At 33.4% G+C, this 16,060-nt stretch overlaps 2 protein-coding genes across 5 annotated transcripts in view; both read left to right on the top strand.

Annotated features, from left to right (window-relative positions):
* Positions 1–8,358, top strand: part of LOC145324490 (uncharacterized) — a 31,471-nt gene extending 23,113 nt beyond the window's left edge. The window contains exons 11-13 of one of the 3 annotated variants that reach the window (XR_013881280.1): positions 4,501–4,743; positions 5,152–5,791; positions 6,187–6,501. Coding sequence is in view for 1 of the 3 variants with exons in the window: in XM_080167077.1 (XP_080023203.1) it covers positions 4,501–4,743; positions 5,152–5,202 (294 nt within the window). In the remaining 2 variants the exon portion in view is untranslated. Of the gene's footprint in view, positions 1–4,500; positions 4,744–5,151 lie in introns of all 3 variants that reach the window. The other 2 variants (XR_013881281.1, XM_080167077.1) reach the window with 2 other exon arrangements.
* A 1,243-nt stretch (positions 8,359–9,601) lies between these two features.
* Positions 9,602–16,060, top strand: part of LOC145324507 (uncharacterized) — a 34,926-nt gene continuing 28,467 nt past the window's right edge. For both annotated transcript variants that reach the window (XM_080167100.1, XM_080167093.1), the window contains exons 1-4: positions 9,602–9,675; positions 12,028–12,090; positions 12,361–12,388; positions 13,145–13,219. In XM_080167100.1, coding sequence (XP_080023226.1) covers positions 9,645–9,675; positions 12,028–12,090; positions 12,361–12,388; positions 13,145–13,219 — 197 coding nt within the window. In that variant the 5' untranslated portion in view covers positions 9,602–9,644. The remainder of the gene's footprint in view (positions 9,676–12,027; positions 12,091–12,360; positions 12,389–13,144; positions 13,220–16,060) is intronic.

Here is a 16,060-nt window from a genome sequence, read left to right on the forward strand (position 1 = left end):
AAGAAATTTTGATTTTTTACCTGTCCAGAGGCCACCTGGAGGCCTCCAGCACCTGAACCTGGAGGCCGATTGTAATTTTTTCTTCAAATATGTAAATAATATATTAAAAGAAGGTTATGTTGTTTTATAAACTTACCTCTAACTGTCCAAATAAGAATTTTTTTATTTTTCTACCTGTCCAGAGACCACCTGGAGGCCTGGAGCTCCGGAACCTGGAGGCCTATCCAAAGAATCTTAAAACTTCGTGAAATTCATTATATAAGAATGATTTTATCCCTAATAACCTACCCTCTCAGTCCAAAGATAAAGCCAGGGTGCCAGGTTTACGCAAATGTGTCAAAACTTCCCCCCCCCCCCCTTAGTGACCCAGCCCAAAAGATTTCATTCAATTATCTCTAAAACTAAGGGAGTAGCACCCAAAATAAAATTGCTGGTATGTCATGTGAAGAGTCACCACATTTCCCCCCCCCCCCCCTTTACTTACAATTTTGTTTCGACTTTTATTTTGGGTGCTACTCCCTTAGTTTTAGAGATAATTGGATGAAATCTTTTGGGCTGGGTCACTAATTACCCCAACATTTGGTATCTTTAAAAAAAACGGCGGCGGGACCGCCGCTCCCGCCGCCCGCCGCCGTTTACCGCAGCCACCAAAAAAAATTTTTTTATTGCATTTCTCGCCGAATTAGGCAATTTGGAATCATTTGAGACCATGTTATTTTTTCGAGAATTTGAAAAAAATGACTAAATCCCCTGCAGGGTTGCTTGTAAGGCGAAAAATTTTTGAAAAAAATAACATGGTCTCAAATGATTCCAAATTGCCTAATTCGGCGAGAAATGCAATAAAAAATTTTTTTGGGGGGCGGCGGTAAATGGCGACGGGCGGCGGGAGCGGCGGTCCCGCCGCCGTTTTTTTGGAAGATACCAATAGTTGGGGTAATTAGTGACCCAGCCCAAAAGATTTCATCCAATTATCTCTAAAACTAAGGGAGTAGCACCCAAAATAAAATTGCTGGTATGTCGTGTGACGAGTCACCACATTTCCCCCCCCCCTTTACTTACAATTTTGTTTGGACTTTTATTTTGGGTGCTACTTCCTTAGTTTTAGAGATAATTGGATGAAATCTTTTGGGCTGGGTCAATAATTACCTCAACTATTGGTATCTTTTAAAAAAAAACGGCGGCGAGACCGCCGCTCCCGCCGCCCGCCGCCGTTTACAGCTGCCACCAAAAAAAAATTTTTTTTTTGCATTTCTCGCCGAATTAGGCAATTTGGAATCATGTTATTTTTTCGAGAATTTGAAAAAAATGACTAAATCCCCTGCAGGGTTGCTTGTAAGGCGAAAAATTTTTGAAAAAAATAACATGGTCTCAAATGATTCCAAATTGCCTAATTCAGCGAGAAATGCATTAAAAAAAATTTTTTTTGGTGGCGGCGGTAAATGGCGGCGGGAGCGGCGGTCTCGCAGCCGTTTTTTTTAAAGATACCAATAGTTGGGGTAATTAGTGACCCAGCCCAAAAGATTTCATCCAAATATCTCTAAAACTAAGGGAGTAGCACCCAAAATAAAATTGCTGGTATGTTGTGTGACGAGTCACCACATTTCCCCCCCCCCCCCCCCCTTTACTTACAATTTTGATTGACTTTTATTTTGGGTGCTACTCCCTTAGTTTTAGAGATAATTGGATGAAATCTTTTGGGCTGGGTCACTAATTACCCCAACTATTGGTATCTTTAAAAAAAAGAAACGGCGGCGGGACCGCCGCTCCCGCCGCCTGCTGCCGTTTACAGCTGCACCAAAAAAAATTTTTTATTGCATTTCTCGCCGAATTAGGCAATTTGGAATAATTTGAGACCATGTTATTTTTTTCAAGAATTTGAAAAACTGACTAAATTCCCCGCAGGGTTGCTTGTAAGGCGAAAAATTTTTGAAAAAAATAACATGGTCTCAAATGATTCCAAATTGCCTAATTCGGCGAGAAATGCAATAAAAAAAATTTTTTTGGTGGCCGCTGTAAACGGCGGCAGGCGGCGGGAGCGGCTGTCCCGCCGCCGTTTTTTTTTTAAAGATACCAAATGTTGGGGTAATTAGTGACCCAGCCCAAAAGATTTCATCCAATTATCTCTAAAACTAAGGGAGTAGCACCCAAAATAAAAGTCGAAACAAAATTGTAAGTAAAGGGGGGGGGGGAAATGTGGTGACTCGTCACATGACATACCAGCAATTTTATTTTGGGTGCTACTCCCTTAGTTTTAGAGATAATTGAATGAAATCTTTTGGGCTGGGTCACTAATTACCCCAACTATTGGTATCTTTAAAAAAAACGGCTGCAAGACCGCCGCTCCCGCCGCCCGCCGCCGTTTACCGCCGCCACAAAAAAAAAATTTTTTATTGCCTTTCTCGCCGAATTAGGCAATTTGGAATCATTTGAGACCATGTTATTTTTTTCAAAAATTTTTTGCCTTACAAGCAACCCTGTGAGGGATTTAGTCTTTTTTTTCAAATTCTCGAAAAAAAATAAAATGGTCTCAAATGATTCCAAATTGCCTAATTCGGCGAGAAATGCAACAAAAAAATTTTTTTTTGTGGCGGTGGTAAACGGTGGCGGGCGGCGGGAGCGGCGGTCCCGCCGCCGTTTTTTTTAAAGATACCAATAGTTTGGGTAATTAGTGACCCAGCCCAAAAGATTTCATCCAATTATCTCTAAAACTAAGGGAGTAGCACCCAAAATAAAATTGCTGGTATGTCGTGTGACGAGTCACCACATTTCCCCCCCCCCCCCCCCCTTTACTTACAATTTTGTTTCGACTTTTATTTTGGGTGCTACTCCCTTAGACCATGTTATTTATTTCATGAATTTGAAAAAAATGACTAAATTCCCCGCAGGGTTGCTTGTAAGGCGAAAAATTTTTGAAAAAAATAACATGGTCTCAAATGATTCCAAATTGCCTAATTCGGCGAGAAATGCAATAAAAAAAAAAATTTTTTGGTGGCGGCGGGAGCGGCGGTCTCGCAGCCGTTGTTTTTAAAGATACCAATAGATGGGGTAATTAGTGACCCAGCCCAAAAGATTTCATCCAATTATCTCTAAAACTAAGGGAGTAGCACCCAAAATAAAATTGCTGGTATGTCGTGTGACGAGTCACCACATTCCCCCCCCCCCCCCTTTACTTACAATTTTGTTTGACTTTTATTTTGGGTGCTACTCCCTTAGTTTTAGAGATAATTGGATGAAATCTTTTGGGCTGGGTCACTAATTAACCCAACTATTGGTATCTTTAAAAAAAAATTGCGGCGGGACCGCCGCTCCCGCCGCCGTTTACAGCTGCCACCAAAAAAAATTTTTTTATTGCATTTCTCTCCGAATTAGGCAATTTGGAATCATTTGAGACCATGTTATTTTTTTCGAGAATCTGAAAAAAATGACTGAATCCCTCGCAGGGTTGCTTGTAAGGCGAAAAATTTTTGAAAAAAATAACATGGTCTCAAATGATTCCAAAGTGCCTAATTCGGCGAGAAATGCAATAAAAAAATTTTTTTGGTGGCGGCGGTAAATGGCGGCGGGAGCGGCGGTCTTGCAGCCGTTTTTTTTTTTAAGATACTAATAGTTGGGGTAATTAGTGACCCAGCCCAAAAGATTTCATCCAATTATCTCTAAAACTAAGGGAGTAGCACCCAAAATAAAATTGCTGCAAGTCGTTTATGAGAAACACCCTATAGTATAATCCACCCGCCCCCCCCCCAAAAAAAAATTAGGGGTTTGGGGGTGAGTGGGTGGTCAACGATAATTATAAAATCAAATATAGGCCTACAAAACTTGTATCCTAAGGTTTGCTCCATTTATCTCAAGTCGTTTATGAGAAACACCCTATAGTAAAATTCACCCGCCCCCCCCCCCCCAAATTAGGGGTTTTGGGGTGGGTGGGTGGTCAACAATAATTCTAAAATCAAATATAGGCCTACAAAACTTGTATCCTAAGGTTTGCTCCATTTATCTCAAGTCGTTTATGAGAAACACCCTATAGTATAATTCACCCGCCCCCTCCCCCAAATTAGGGGTTTTGGGGTGGGTGGGTGGTCAACGATAATTCTAAAATCAAATATAGGCCTACAAAACTTGTATCCCAAGGTTTGCTCCATTTATCTCAAGTCGTTTATGAGAAACATCCTATAGTATAATCCATCCGCCCCCCCCCCAAAAAAAAAAAATTTTTTGGGGGGGGTGGGGGGTCGACGATAATTTTAAAAGTAACTTTGGCCCCATAGAAGCTTATATCCAAAATTAGCTCCCTCTAGCTCTAAGGGTTCTCGAGTAAACCCCCCCCCCCTGCCCAAATGGTTATTTTCCACATCCCCCTTTTCACCAAGATTGCTATTTACATTGGGAATAGAATTGGGGAGTAGATTTTTTACTTGTCGAACTCGATTGTCCTATACCTGAATATACAAATTTTTATCTTTGAAAGGGAATAAATATCAACAAGCCATTTTACAATTTCAGTATACTGACTTACGGCCGGCGCCTGATACCCGTATAGTACCCGACAAAGATGGATACTTCTCCATCGAGTTCGTCAACACCGGCATGTCCGGGGTGCGGGAGATCACCAACGAGTTCTCTAAGCATGGTGAGCTGGCGAAGGTGCACCAGGGCGGCGCTAAGAACGTGGTGAAGCGGGTGACCGTCAGCTATACAGACATTGAGTCTGCTGTCAGAGCTATTCATGCATATACTAATAGTAAGGTAATGGAAATTTTTATTAAATCTCTAATCGCATTTAGAAAACAAGTAAACTTTTTCATGCTCATTTTAACAAGGTGAAATTTTAAAGACAATTATAAGGGTGGAGCTCCCTGAAGGAGCTAGAGACATTTTTAATCCTATTTTATAAAGTAGTGAGGGATTTTTGTCTTAAGCTTAAGATATCGATATCTACTGTTCTCTATTTTAGGCTTGCTTTATATAGGTCCTGTGATGGTTTTATGTTATTTTTTCGGATTATGTCTATGGATGGTTTTAAACTCTCTAGCCCCTAGATGCTAGGGTCGAAATCTCTAGTTGCATGTAAAGGGATGGGGAGGTGTTGGTTCATTTATACCCAGATTTTAGAAATCACAAAACTCCAATATTTAATTGTTAAATTATTTTCAGGACGTCCGTGGAATTGATTTTGTAAATGAATGTCTTGAGTTTGATCTATAGTAGTTGGATTGCATCTGAGGCTCGAACCTGCCACTCCAACTTCACCCACCTGACAAGTAACAATCTTAAGAGTACACATTTCAAATTGTGTCGACATGATTGTTTCGAGTCAACAGCTGTGATTTGTCAACTAGTTTCATACTTCATCAAACATACATGATAAAAATGGCCATTGTTATGTCGACAACAAGCGTTTTGTCAGCTTTGTTTACATGCTGCTGCTGGTCAACCTTGTTTGTTGCTTTGGGGGAAAAAATTATGGATGACATTGCCAAAAAAAGCTTTACAGTTATGAAAGAAAGAAAGTACCGCATACAGATACAAACAAGACTTCCTTATCTCTCTTACTCTACTCAAACTTTCAAATCTTAGTCTGGTGAAAAATATAAAAATGAAAAAATCAAGTGGAATTAAGAGAGAGAGAGTAATCGAATGATAAAACCAAGTACAAATTCTGCGTCACGATATGTTTCACACTGTTTATTAATATTATTACTATACATATTATTCATACTATAGCTTCACTGTGCTTTATACCTATTATAGTTAACCACACACACACATATAAACACATACACACCACAGACGAGTGGATAAAGAAATCACACATATTATGATTCCTCACCTGTGTGTTGGATACAACTGTCTATATATTATATATATAAGGAATTCTCTACCGACAACAGTGCTGTATCTTTTCCTATAGTTGTAACTATGGTTATCAATATCAAAACTGATTAAACTGTGTTTTCTATCATCTTTCATGATCTGTGCCGTATTTAAAAATTTTTTAAGTTTTGTTCTGCTTTTCAATTTTAGCTTAAAGCCCCTGGAGATTCAAACATTCCAGTTTTGTTTATTCATTATAGAATAGGGCCAAAATTTTCATTCTTATTGAATAAAAAACCTGATTACAATTGCTTTCCTACTAGATATTCTATAATATAATGAATTAAGTTCACAAAACGAAGGTATAAAAAAAAGTGTGAGTGTGTGTGTGTATTAAAACACAAAATATATTAGAAGATTGTAATTATTGTTATAAGTTAAAATTACGCGCCTTGAATTGAACATTAAAAAAATGGCGCTAATTTCAAGTGAGCCCTGAGTTGAAACAAGAAGAAATGATACGCGGCATTGGCACGCGCACCTACACTTGTGTTTTTCCCCACTTCACCACAAGTCCCTGTGAACAAACAAAGCACACATTTCTATTGATTGTTTCCAGGCCTAAATTATAAGGACATATTACTATTATACCTTTCATTTTATTATTATTATTATATAAGAAAAGAAAAATGATAAAATTATCTAATCGTCAAATTCTTTCAGCATATGTTTTGTAAATATTTTGATGTTCGCAAAAATGTATTTCTTTTGCACATAGTTTTAAGTGTAATTAACTTGTTTCTTAAAGAAAATCAGTAATTTTTCCCACATTTTCTTACTGTTTTTTATATTAAATTGTAGCAGCTGAAATTTTGTGTATCCTTATCTATCTTTGTTATTATTATCTCGGCGTTACATTATTACCCATAAAAAATATTCATTTCTCATAAAAAAGTGTCACCATGTTTGTTTTTTATTATAAATATGTAATAATTATGTTTCTAATATTACATTTAAAACATATAAAATAGAATTGTATAGTGTGCGATATAAATCGTTTCTGACTCCTGTTAAAAGAAAACTTTAAAAAAATATTTGCTCCAATATTCATTCTGCCCTCTACCTTGTGTTATTCATGCTTGGCTGGTTTAGCATCCAGAGGTTATACCACAGAGGATATAAAGCTGTTTAAAGGGAATATTCATGAATTGAGTCACTATTCTTAAGTTGCTAAATAATTCAACAATTTTTCACGGAAATATCCCATTTAACATAATTTAAAGTAATGCATTGGTATCTACAAAAACTGATTAATTTTTTTTATATTCCTGTGATCTATGCCTCTGTTAGCATCTTCTTTTTTTTATTTTTTTATTATTTAGTTGTATTGTATTATCTTAAAAATCAACTCATAATGGGAATAGATACTTCATTTCGTTAAATTAATCAAATTGGTAATTTTATTCCTTTTGTAGCTTAAAGTGCATGATGATTTTTATACTAATTTTGTAAAATTGTGCACCAAGTTAAATTATGTATTTCTTCAAGAAAAAGATTCTTCCTGATTGTGTTTTGTTAAATATTTGTTTTCTTAATGTTTTTCTTCATATGAGATTCATGCAATTTTTAAAGTATTTCCTTACAAAGACCGTAGAGTCTTATTTTTATTGCTATATAAACCAAATACTAAACTTTCTTTTCTATAAAAATTAGGCTATGGATTTTACATTAAGGTACACTAATATGATTTCTTTAAAAATACATGTATAAATTCAAAATTAAGTGGTTTGATTATTTTCGCAAATTTGCCTTAATGTTTTCCAATAACCTGATTAATATATGCAAACTAAAATGGGAGGTCTATTCTTTTATTTTCTTTTAATTAACCTAAAATTTATATAAATCAATTAGATGTCATTTTTTATGATTAAACTAATTTGAATAAACACCCCTATAAAATCTAAAATAACATACATATAGTCTTCATACTTGCTGTCTTATAAAATAGAATAACAATATCATTTTTAATGGATAGAAGAAAGGATAAACTAATAAATGTTCTGTTTTTTTTCTATGATTTATCCTCTTTTCTATTTGTTAATCTGATCAATACCCTAGTGTATGTGTGTGTAATGTATACCTACCTGATGTAGGAATCCACCAACAAAAAAAAACAAATGTTTATTAAAAAAAAATTTTCCTAGAAAGAAGTTTAGATAAAAAACACACACTTTGTCTTTTATTGATTTTTAAATCCATAAAAGTTTTGTTTATAAAATTCACTGCTTATACATGCATAATGATGGATATCAAAATATTTCTAGATTTTTTTATTGCTGGATTCAAGTTTAACTTAGTATACACTATATATACATAAGAAAATATTAAAAATATCAGTCTTTATATATGCTTCTTTATCATAAGTTTTGTAGTTGATTACTTGAAAATGTAAGGTTTGTTGAATAATATATATATTGGTATGATTTATTGAATAAATATGTAATAATTACAATGATTGCTTCATACTTTCAATTCTGAATTTTCAGATTTATTAAAAATGTTTCTGTGGATGAATAGTTATAATAACAAAATATAAAGCTAATATTTTTAGTGGATTTAATCATGTTCTACAAACGGGGGGGGGGGGGGGGTGGGTTCGGGGAAGTAGTTGCTTTCTCGTAATCCTTGAGAAAAGGGGTAGTTGCACGAAACTCATATAAACTTGATATTAGTGAACAGCTTATTTTTTCCTGTTCAATTGCTTTAACTACATACTATAGGGCATGTATTTGAAAAGATTTCTTTTTTATACAACGTAATTTTTAAAATATCAAGTCTTGAAATCGTGACTTACCTACACAAATTAGACATTTTTGGACGTAACTCAATAACCGCCGGGTAAAAGTTATATTTTATTAGATTATCTTCATGGCTAATATATATTTATGTACTAAAACATATAAAGGTACTATTCAAAGTACACCAACTCGTTAAATGCGCTTCGTGCAACTATTCCTTTACATAAAAAGGATTTTTATACATAAGATTTTATGCGTTTAAAAGATGATGGACAACAAACTACTTATTTTTAGAAAAAAATTATTTTGATGCCCATTTTAGCGCAACATTTAAAGGTTACACTAGCTTCATAATGGCTAGAAATACATGTTTTTAAATAATTAAGAATAAGAGGAGAATGGGGTTTTTGTTAGTTTTAAAAAGTTTGAATGAGAGCATCATTTAAAATAAAAAAAACAGAATAACTAAAAGTAAAATGACTGCAAAATATTTAAGACTTAACGCTTTATTTGTTAACGCCAAAGATAAAGTAAAGGTACTTGAAAATTGCTCCATTTGATTTCAATGAAAATCAAGAAGGGTCCTTCTTTCATTGATTTTTACTTTGTTTGTCACTTCTTCAACTTGTTTGGTTGTCATAATAAAGACTTACTTTTATTACAGACATAGAAAAATTAAGGTTTTGAAAATAAACTGCGGTGGTCTACTTATTTTCTACCTAATTGCCTTAAAAATATTGAGCCATACTAAAAAATCTCAAAATTGTAGCCAATTTTAAAGATTATACAAGTGAATGGGTTTTACTACGCTAACTTCTAGAAAAATTCCTTAAAACTTAGTCATCGTTGAATCATCCCTTTCTTAATTAGTTCTTTTGAGATTTCTAATGTATATGGTTTAAAGGTAAGCATTAGAGGAATACACAGATCTGTGCAAGATTCAATTTGTAATTCAAAATAATCTTCATGTATAAATACTTATGAGTTAGTGATTAAATATGGTTTAATTCTGTATTTTCAGATTGTAGAAGAAGAATGATGGTTGATACCCCTAGAGCAAACGCAAAGGAAAAAAATGGTATCATTTCATAGCAAAGTCTATTTGTTAAATGCCAATTGACTGTTCATATTATCTGAATTAATAAATAAAAGAAGTGACCTTGTACGTTAATCTTAACTAACTTTTTAGACCTGCTAGATAATCAAGGGTTTATTTTCTAGTCAAAATAAACATTGTATTACTTTGCTTCCTATTTAGTTCCAAGCTTAGTTTTAAGGGGGGGGGGGGGGGGAGTTTGTACACTTATAGGAAATGAAATTCAGTACCAAAGTTTGGGAGGGTCGTATGGGCTTGTTTTAAAGTTATCAACCTAATTCTTTTTGTAGGCTCTCTTATATGACTTGGTAAACACGGAAAACTTTGAAAATTGAATTTCGGTACTTTCCTTCTAGGGGCTTGTGGAGCAAAAGACCCCCAAAACACAAAAATATGAGTACTGGGCTTATTTTTGAAGATATCGACCTGATTTTTTTTTTAATACTTTTTTAACATAACCGAATTAACGAACCATTACAGATTTCATTTTGGGACTTTCCTTCTAGGGGCTTGTGGAGCAAGAGACCCCCAAAACACAAAAATATGAGTACTGGGCTTATTTTTGAAGATATCAACCTGCTTTTTTTACATAAAAATAATATTTAAACATAACCGAATCTACGAACTATTACAGATTTCATTTTGGGACTTTCCTTCTAGGGGCTTGTGGAGCAAGAGACCCCCAAAAATCATAAAAATATGAGTTGTGGGCTTGTTTTTTAAGATATCAACCTGATTTTTTATATAAAAATACTAATTTAACATAACCAAATCTACGAACCATTACAGATTTCATTTTGGGACTTTCCTTTTACGGGCTTGTGGAGCAAAAGACCCCAAAAACACTAAAAATATGAGTTCTGAGCTTATTTTTTAAGATATCAACCTGATTTTTAAAAAATATATAATACTGTTTTAACATAACCAAATTAAGAAAACATTACAGATTTCATTTTGGGACTTTCCTTCTAGGGGCTAGTGGAGCAAAGATTCCAAAACCACTAAAAATATGAGTTCTGAGCTTATTTTTAAAGATATCAACCTGATCTTTTTAAAATAATAAAATTATTAGTGGCTAGGTACCTAGTTCAAACATGTGAAAAAAGTTTTCATGAAAAAAATCAGCTCAATATCTCTAAAAATATTTTTTGGGGGTCTTTTGCCCCACTAGCTTCTAGAAGGAAAGTCCCAAAATGAAATCTGTAATGGTTTCTTAGTTCGGTTATGTTAAAAAAAAGTGTTCCTAAAAAAATTAGGTTGATATATTTAAAAATAAGGTCAGAACTCATATTTTTAGTATTTTTGGGGACTTTTGCTCCACAAGCCCCTAGAAGGAAAGTCCCAAAATGAAATCTGTAATGGTTCGTAGATTCGGGTATGTTAAAATAGTATTTTTATATAAAAAATTAGGTTGATATCTTAAAAAATAAGCTCAGAACTCATATTTTTAGTGTTTTTGGGGTCTTTTGCTCCACAAGCCCGTAGAAGGAAAGTCCCAAAATGAAATCTGTAATGGTTCGTAGATTCGGTCATGTTAAAATAGTATTTTTTTATTATATAAAAAAATAAGGTTGATATCTTAAAAGAGAAGCCCACAACTCATATTTTTATGATTTTTGGGGGTCTCTTGCTCCACAAGCCCCTAGAAGGAAAGTCCCAAAATGAAATCTGTAATGTTTCGTAGATTCAGTTATGTTTAAATATTATTTTTATATAAAAAAAGCAGGTTGATATCTTCAAAAATAAGCCCAGTACTTATATTTTTGTGTTTTGGGGGTCTCTTGCTCCACAAGCCCCTAGAAGGAAAGTCCCAAAATGAAATCTGTAATGGTTCGTTGATTCGGGTATGTTAAAAAAGTATTATAAAGGAAAAATCAGGTCGATATCTTTAAAGATAAGGTCAGAACTCATATTTTTAGTGTTTTGGGGGGTCTTTTGCTCCACAAGCCCCTGGAAGGAAAGTACCGAAATTCAATTTTCAAAGTTTTCCGTGTATATCAAGTCATATAAGAGAGCCTACAAAAAGAATTAGGTTGATAACTTTAAAAACAAGCCCATACGACCCTCCCAAACTTTGGTACTGAATTTCATTTCCTATAAGTGTACAAACTCCCCCCCCCCCCCTTAATACTGGTGTAATTTAATTCATGTTTAATCAAACAGTTCTGGGAAATCCAGTTTTCTCAAATAAAATAAAACCTATTTGCTGGTTTCGTTATTATCAAACTAAACAAGTTAATTACAAAAAAAGAATGAATTACCTACCTACCTAGTATAGTTGCTGACATTTTTTTAATTTTGTGGTGAAATCCATTTATTTTTAGCCAAGGGATACAATTCACCCGAATCCATACATTCCATCTTCACATTTCAAAACATTTGGAGGTAATAGTTTACCTATAAGCTTTATTAACCATACCATGAATATTAAGGGATATGATAATGGACGATTATATTTATGTACATCCCAAATTAAGATTTATGAACTAAAATACTCCTTCTGTAAATTAGAATAATTTATGAAAAAGTTTTGACACTGCTAGTAAGCTGTAAAAGTGTAGGTAGCTAATTTTTATTTCTTGATTAGTTTAATCATCAATGATCATTGATCATAATAAAGCATATATTTCTAACTTAAGTTCAATTCTCATTTAGGTTCTCCACCTCAGGGCGAATCAACAAGGTATGTTTTCATTTTTTTATTGACATAATCTTATAGGTTGGTATGAAAGTTTGAAATTCACTGATTTATTAACTTTTTACTTGGATTTTTTATTGTATTAAAAAACAGAATATAAACAATTTTACTCTTCTTATTATTTGCGGTTTTCCCTAGGCATTTTTGAAAGGGAGGGCAGTAAAATAGCCTAAAACCGTCCAAAGACTCAAATTTAAAATTTAGTTGATTAAAAATAATTCCCTTAATTGAAAGACTCAACGAGTTTAGTGGTTAGCAAGATATACAAGAACTTCAATTCTTTCCGTGCCTCTTGAGGCCTTTTTTATAGAGGCGATTTTTCCTGGGAGGTACCCTCTCCCCAAAATAGTTATAACCTTGCCTGAAAGTACTAGTTGCCTCGCTCTAAGTTATAAGGTAGGGCGGAGGGAAATAACCTAAAACCACCCAAAAACATTTGTTAAAAAGCTTCCCAGAAAATTACAACTCATTCAGACCAGTATATTTTGAGATCTTCTTGACTAATAACTTAATAAGATAGGATAAAAGATTCCCTATGTGTGACCTGTCTTGTATCTGTCTGTGACTATCAGCTGCGCCCATATACTCTAGGTGTACTTAAAGGGTTAGGGAAGGAAAAGAATAGCCTAAATCCATCCAAGAACCAATGTGAAGCTTCCCTTGATTAGAGAACTCTACTAGTTTAGTAGTTATCAAAATCTTAAGGTACATTAAAATAAACTTAATAACTTTATATATTAGGATAACCGAGCAGTGCTATAACAATTTTCTGTCAGCTGAGAAGCTGGAACTAGACAGTCCAACATTCTGCCCATCAGGAAAATATTACAACGCTACCTGTCAGAGAGGGAGGGGACAATGGGCTGTTTATTAAAAAGTTCCCAAAGTTTAAAATAACATTTTCTTATTCGTTGACTCAAAGACTTTGGGGACTTCAGTGAATTTTGATTGGATGATATATTAAGTTAAGTGTTTTAAGCGTTTTAACCACAAAGTTTAGGCTTAAGAAGTGGTAATTAGATAGATAGATAGATAGATATGTATTTCAACATAAGCATACAAAATAATAATAATAAAATTATTACACATATTCACATATTTTTATGCATAGTTTGGTACTTTCATAACCTGGGTTGGCCGTTGCATAAGCTGAAAATACCAGTTCATGACAAACATATTCAAAAAGATTTTATAAGGTTTCTAGCTACATCGAATTTTAATAAGATAGTCATATTGGATATATACATATAACATATAAATAGGTTTAAACAGAACAAATAAATAAATAAATAGTATGGTATTAGCAATGGTATTTACACTATGATACAATGGGGTTAGAGAGTTGTTAAAAATTTTACAACAAATTTAGGCAGATTTTAATTATTTTTACAGACAAAACATTTTTGCTTATTACAGTTAAAACTCTTGTACTTATCTAATGATTTCTTTTTAATGAGATTTTTAGTGGAATTTTTAGTTTCAGCACACCTTATAGCAGTGTCTAGATTTTTCCATGTTTTAACAAAGCAGACATTGGGAGAAGTTTCTAAGGCTTTATGTTTAGGTAAAGGTACTTTTAATTTCATTACTCTGTTTGATAACATTGGTTCAAAAATATTATTGAATGAGTCTGGCATTTGTCCTGCAAGGAAACTTTTTACAAAGCTACCTATATTAACTATCTTAATATCTTCAAGTTTAAGTAACTCAAGCTTTTCAAGTAATGGATCTACATGAGCATTGTACTTTGCATTAGCGACATATCTCACAGCTTGCTTTTGTTTTAATAATAATCTATTTATTCCCTCACATTTAGCATTACCCCATGTTATAATAGAAAATTCCAAGTGCGATTTTACAAGGGAATTATATATAGATTTACGAATTTTAGTGGGTACAAACTTTTTCAATTGATTTAATACAAAATTAGCACTAGATACTTTGTTAATAACTGAGTTTATATGGTGTTCCCATGTTATAAACTCATCTAAATGAACACCTACAAATTTAAAAGATTTAATATTACAATCATTCCCGATTCTTTCAATTTTTTCACCACCAATTTTTATGTCTAATGAATCTTTAACACACTGCATTTGTTTGGTTCTAAAAACCATAAACTTAGTTTTGGCAACATTAAGTGAAAGTTTATTTGCTTGAAACCAAAGTTTAGCTTTTTCTAGTTCAATGTTTACCCTCTCTAATCTTTTTAAATTGCTATCACTATGTGCAAAAATTGTGTCATCAGCAAAAAGTGAGGAAAATATATCAATTGCATTAGGCAAGTCATTTATATATAATAAAAACAGTATAGGACCAAGAACACTTCCCTGTGGGACTCCATGGGTTATGTTTTGAATAGATAATTTGATACCATTAATTTCTACATATTGAGAACGATTATTTAAATAAGAATGGAACCATTTATTTGATAAACCTTTAAAACCCTAATGATTTAGTTTGTTTAAAAGGATTTGGACATTGCAAGTATCAAATGCCTTTTTTAAGTCAATGAAGCATCCCAGTGTGTATTCTGGTGTTTGAGAATCAAGACCTTGGTATATTTTATTCAATAGTTGAATTAAGGGCTGGGTTGTGTTGTGCTTGGGTCTAAATCCATACTGATGTTTATAAAGAATATTGAACTTTTTAAAGTATTTAAACATTTGACAGGCAACTATTTTTTCCAGAAGCTTAGAAAAGGCATTTAATATACTAATAGGTCTATAGTTATCAAATGAATTATTCCTTCCTGATTTAAAGATTGGCAAAATTTTAGCGCATTATAACTGTTTGGAACAAAGCCATGTTTAAAAGATAGATTAAATAGGTGTACAACAGGCTCTATAATACTTGCAGGCTGGCCACAAACATACTATTTCCACTATTTCCACTATTTTTGCATACTATGCAAACTATTCCAAAAAAATATGCTATTTCCACTATTGTCCAAAATTGCATACTATTTCCACTATTTCTTTGGATTTCAGATAAATCTTCAATTTTTAGGTAACTAAAACAAACTGATTTTTTTGATCATGAAAAGAAAGCCAAGTAGCAGGTTTCATCGCATTTTCACAGTATATTTTCTCCTATTTCTAGTCCCTGCGGGGGGCTCTAACCCTGCGGGGCAATCATTAACACTTACCTAACCTAAAATAGTGGGTATAGTTATTAACCTGATTATTTTTGTAAACTCTTTTATATGATTAATTATCAATAAACATTAAGTTTGACACTTTCCTTCTAGTGGCTAGTGGGGTAAAACTTCCCCCAAAACTACTAAAACTTTAAGTTCTGGGCTTTTTTTTAAATATTGGGCTGATTTTGTTAATGAAAACTTTTTTTCTTCAAATAACTTAACTAAATAATCACTATAGATTTCAATTAGGCACATCTTTTAAGGACTAAATTTTTTAAACCCCCCCCCTTCCTTGTATTTTATAACTTAACAATTGGGGGTTGTTTCACCCCACTAACCCCGAGAAAGAAAGAATTAAAATGAAATCTTTAGTTGCTACATAGCTCAATTATGTGATAAAGTTTACATCAAAAAATCAGCTTAATATCTCTAAAAAAAACCTCAAGTCTTAAATATAAGTGTTTTGGAGGGTGAAATACCTCACTAGCCCCAAGAAGGAAAGTGCCAAAATGAAA

This window comes from Acartia tonsa, chromosome 1 (assembly GCF_053477335.1).
Source record: "Acartia tonsa isolate MP-2025a chromosome 1, ASM5347733v1, whole genome shotgun sequence".
Taxonomy (NCBI): domain Eukaryota; kingdom Metazoa; phylum Arthropoda; class Copepoda; order Calanoida; family Acartiidae; genus Acartia; species Acartia tonsa.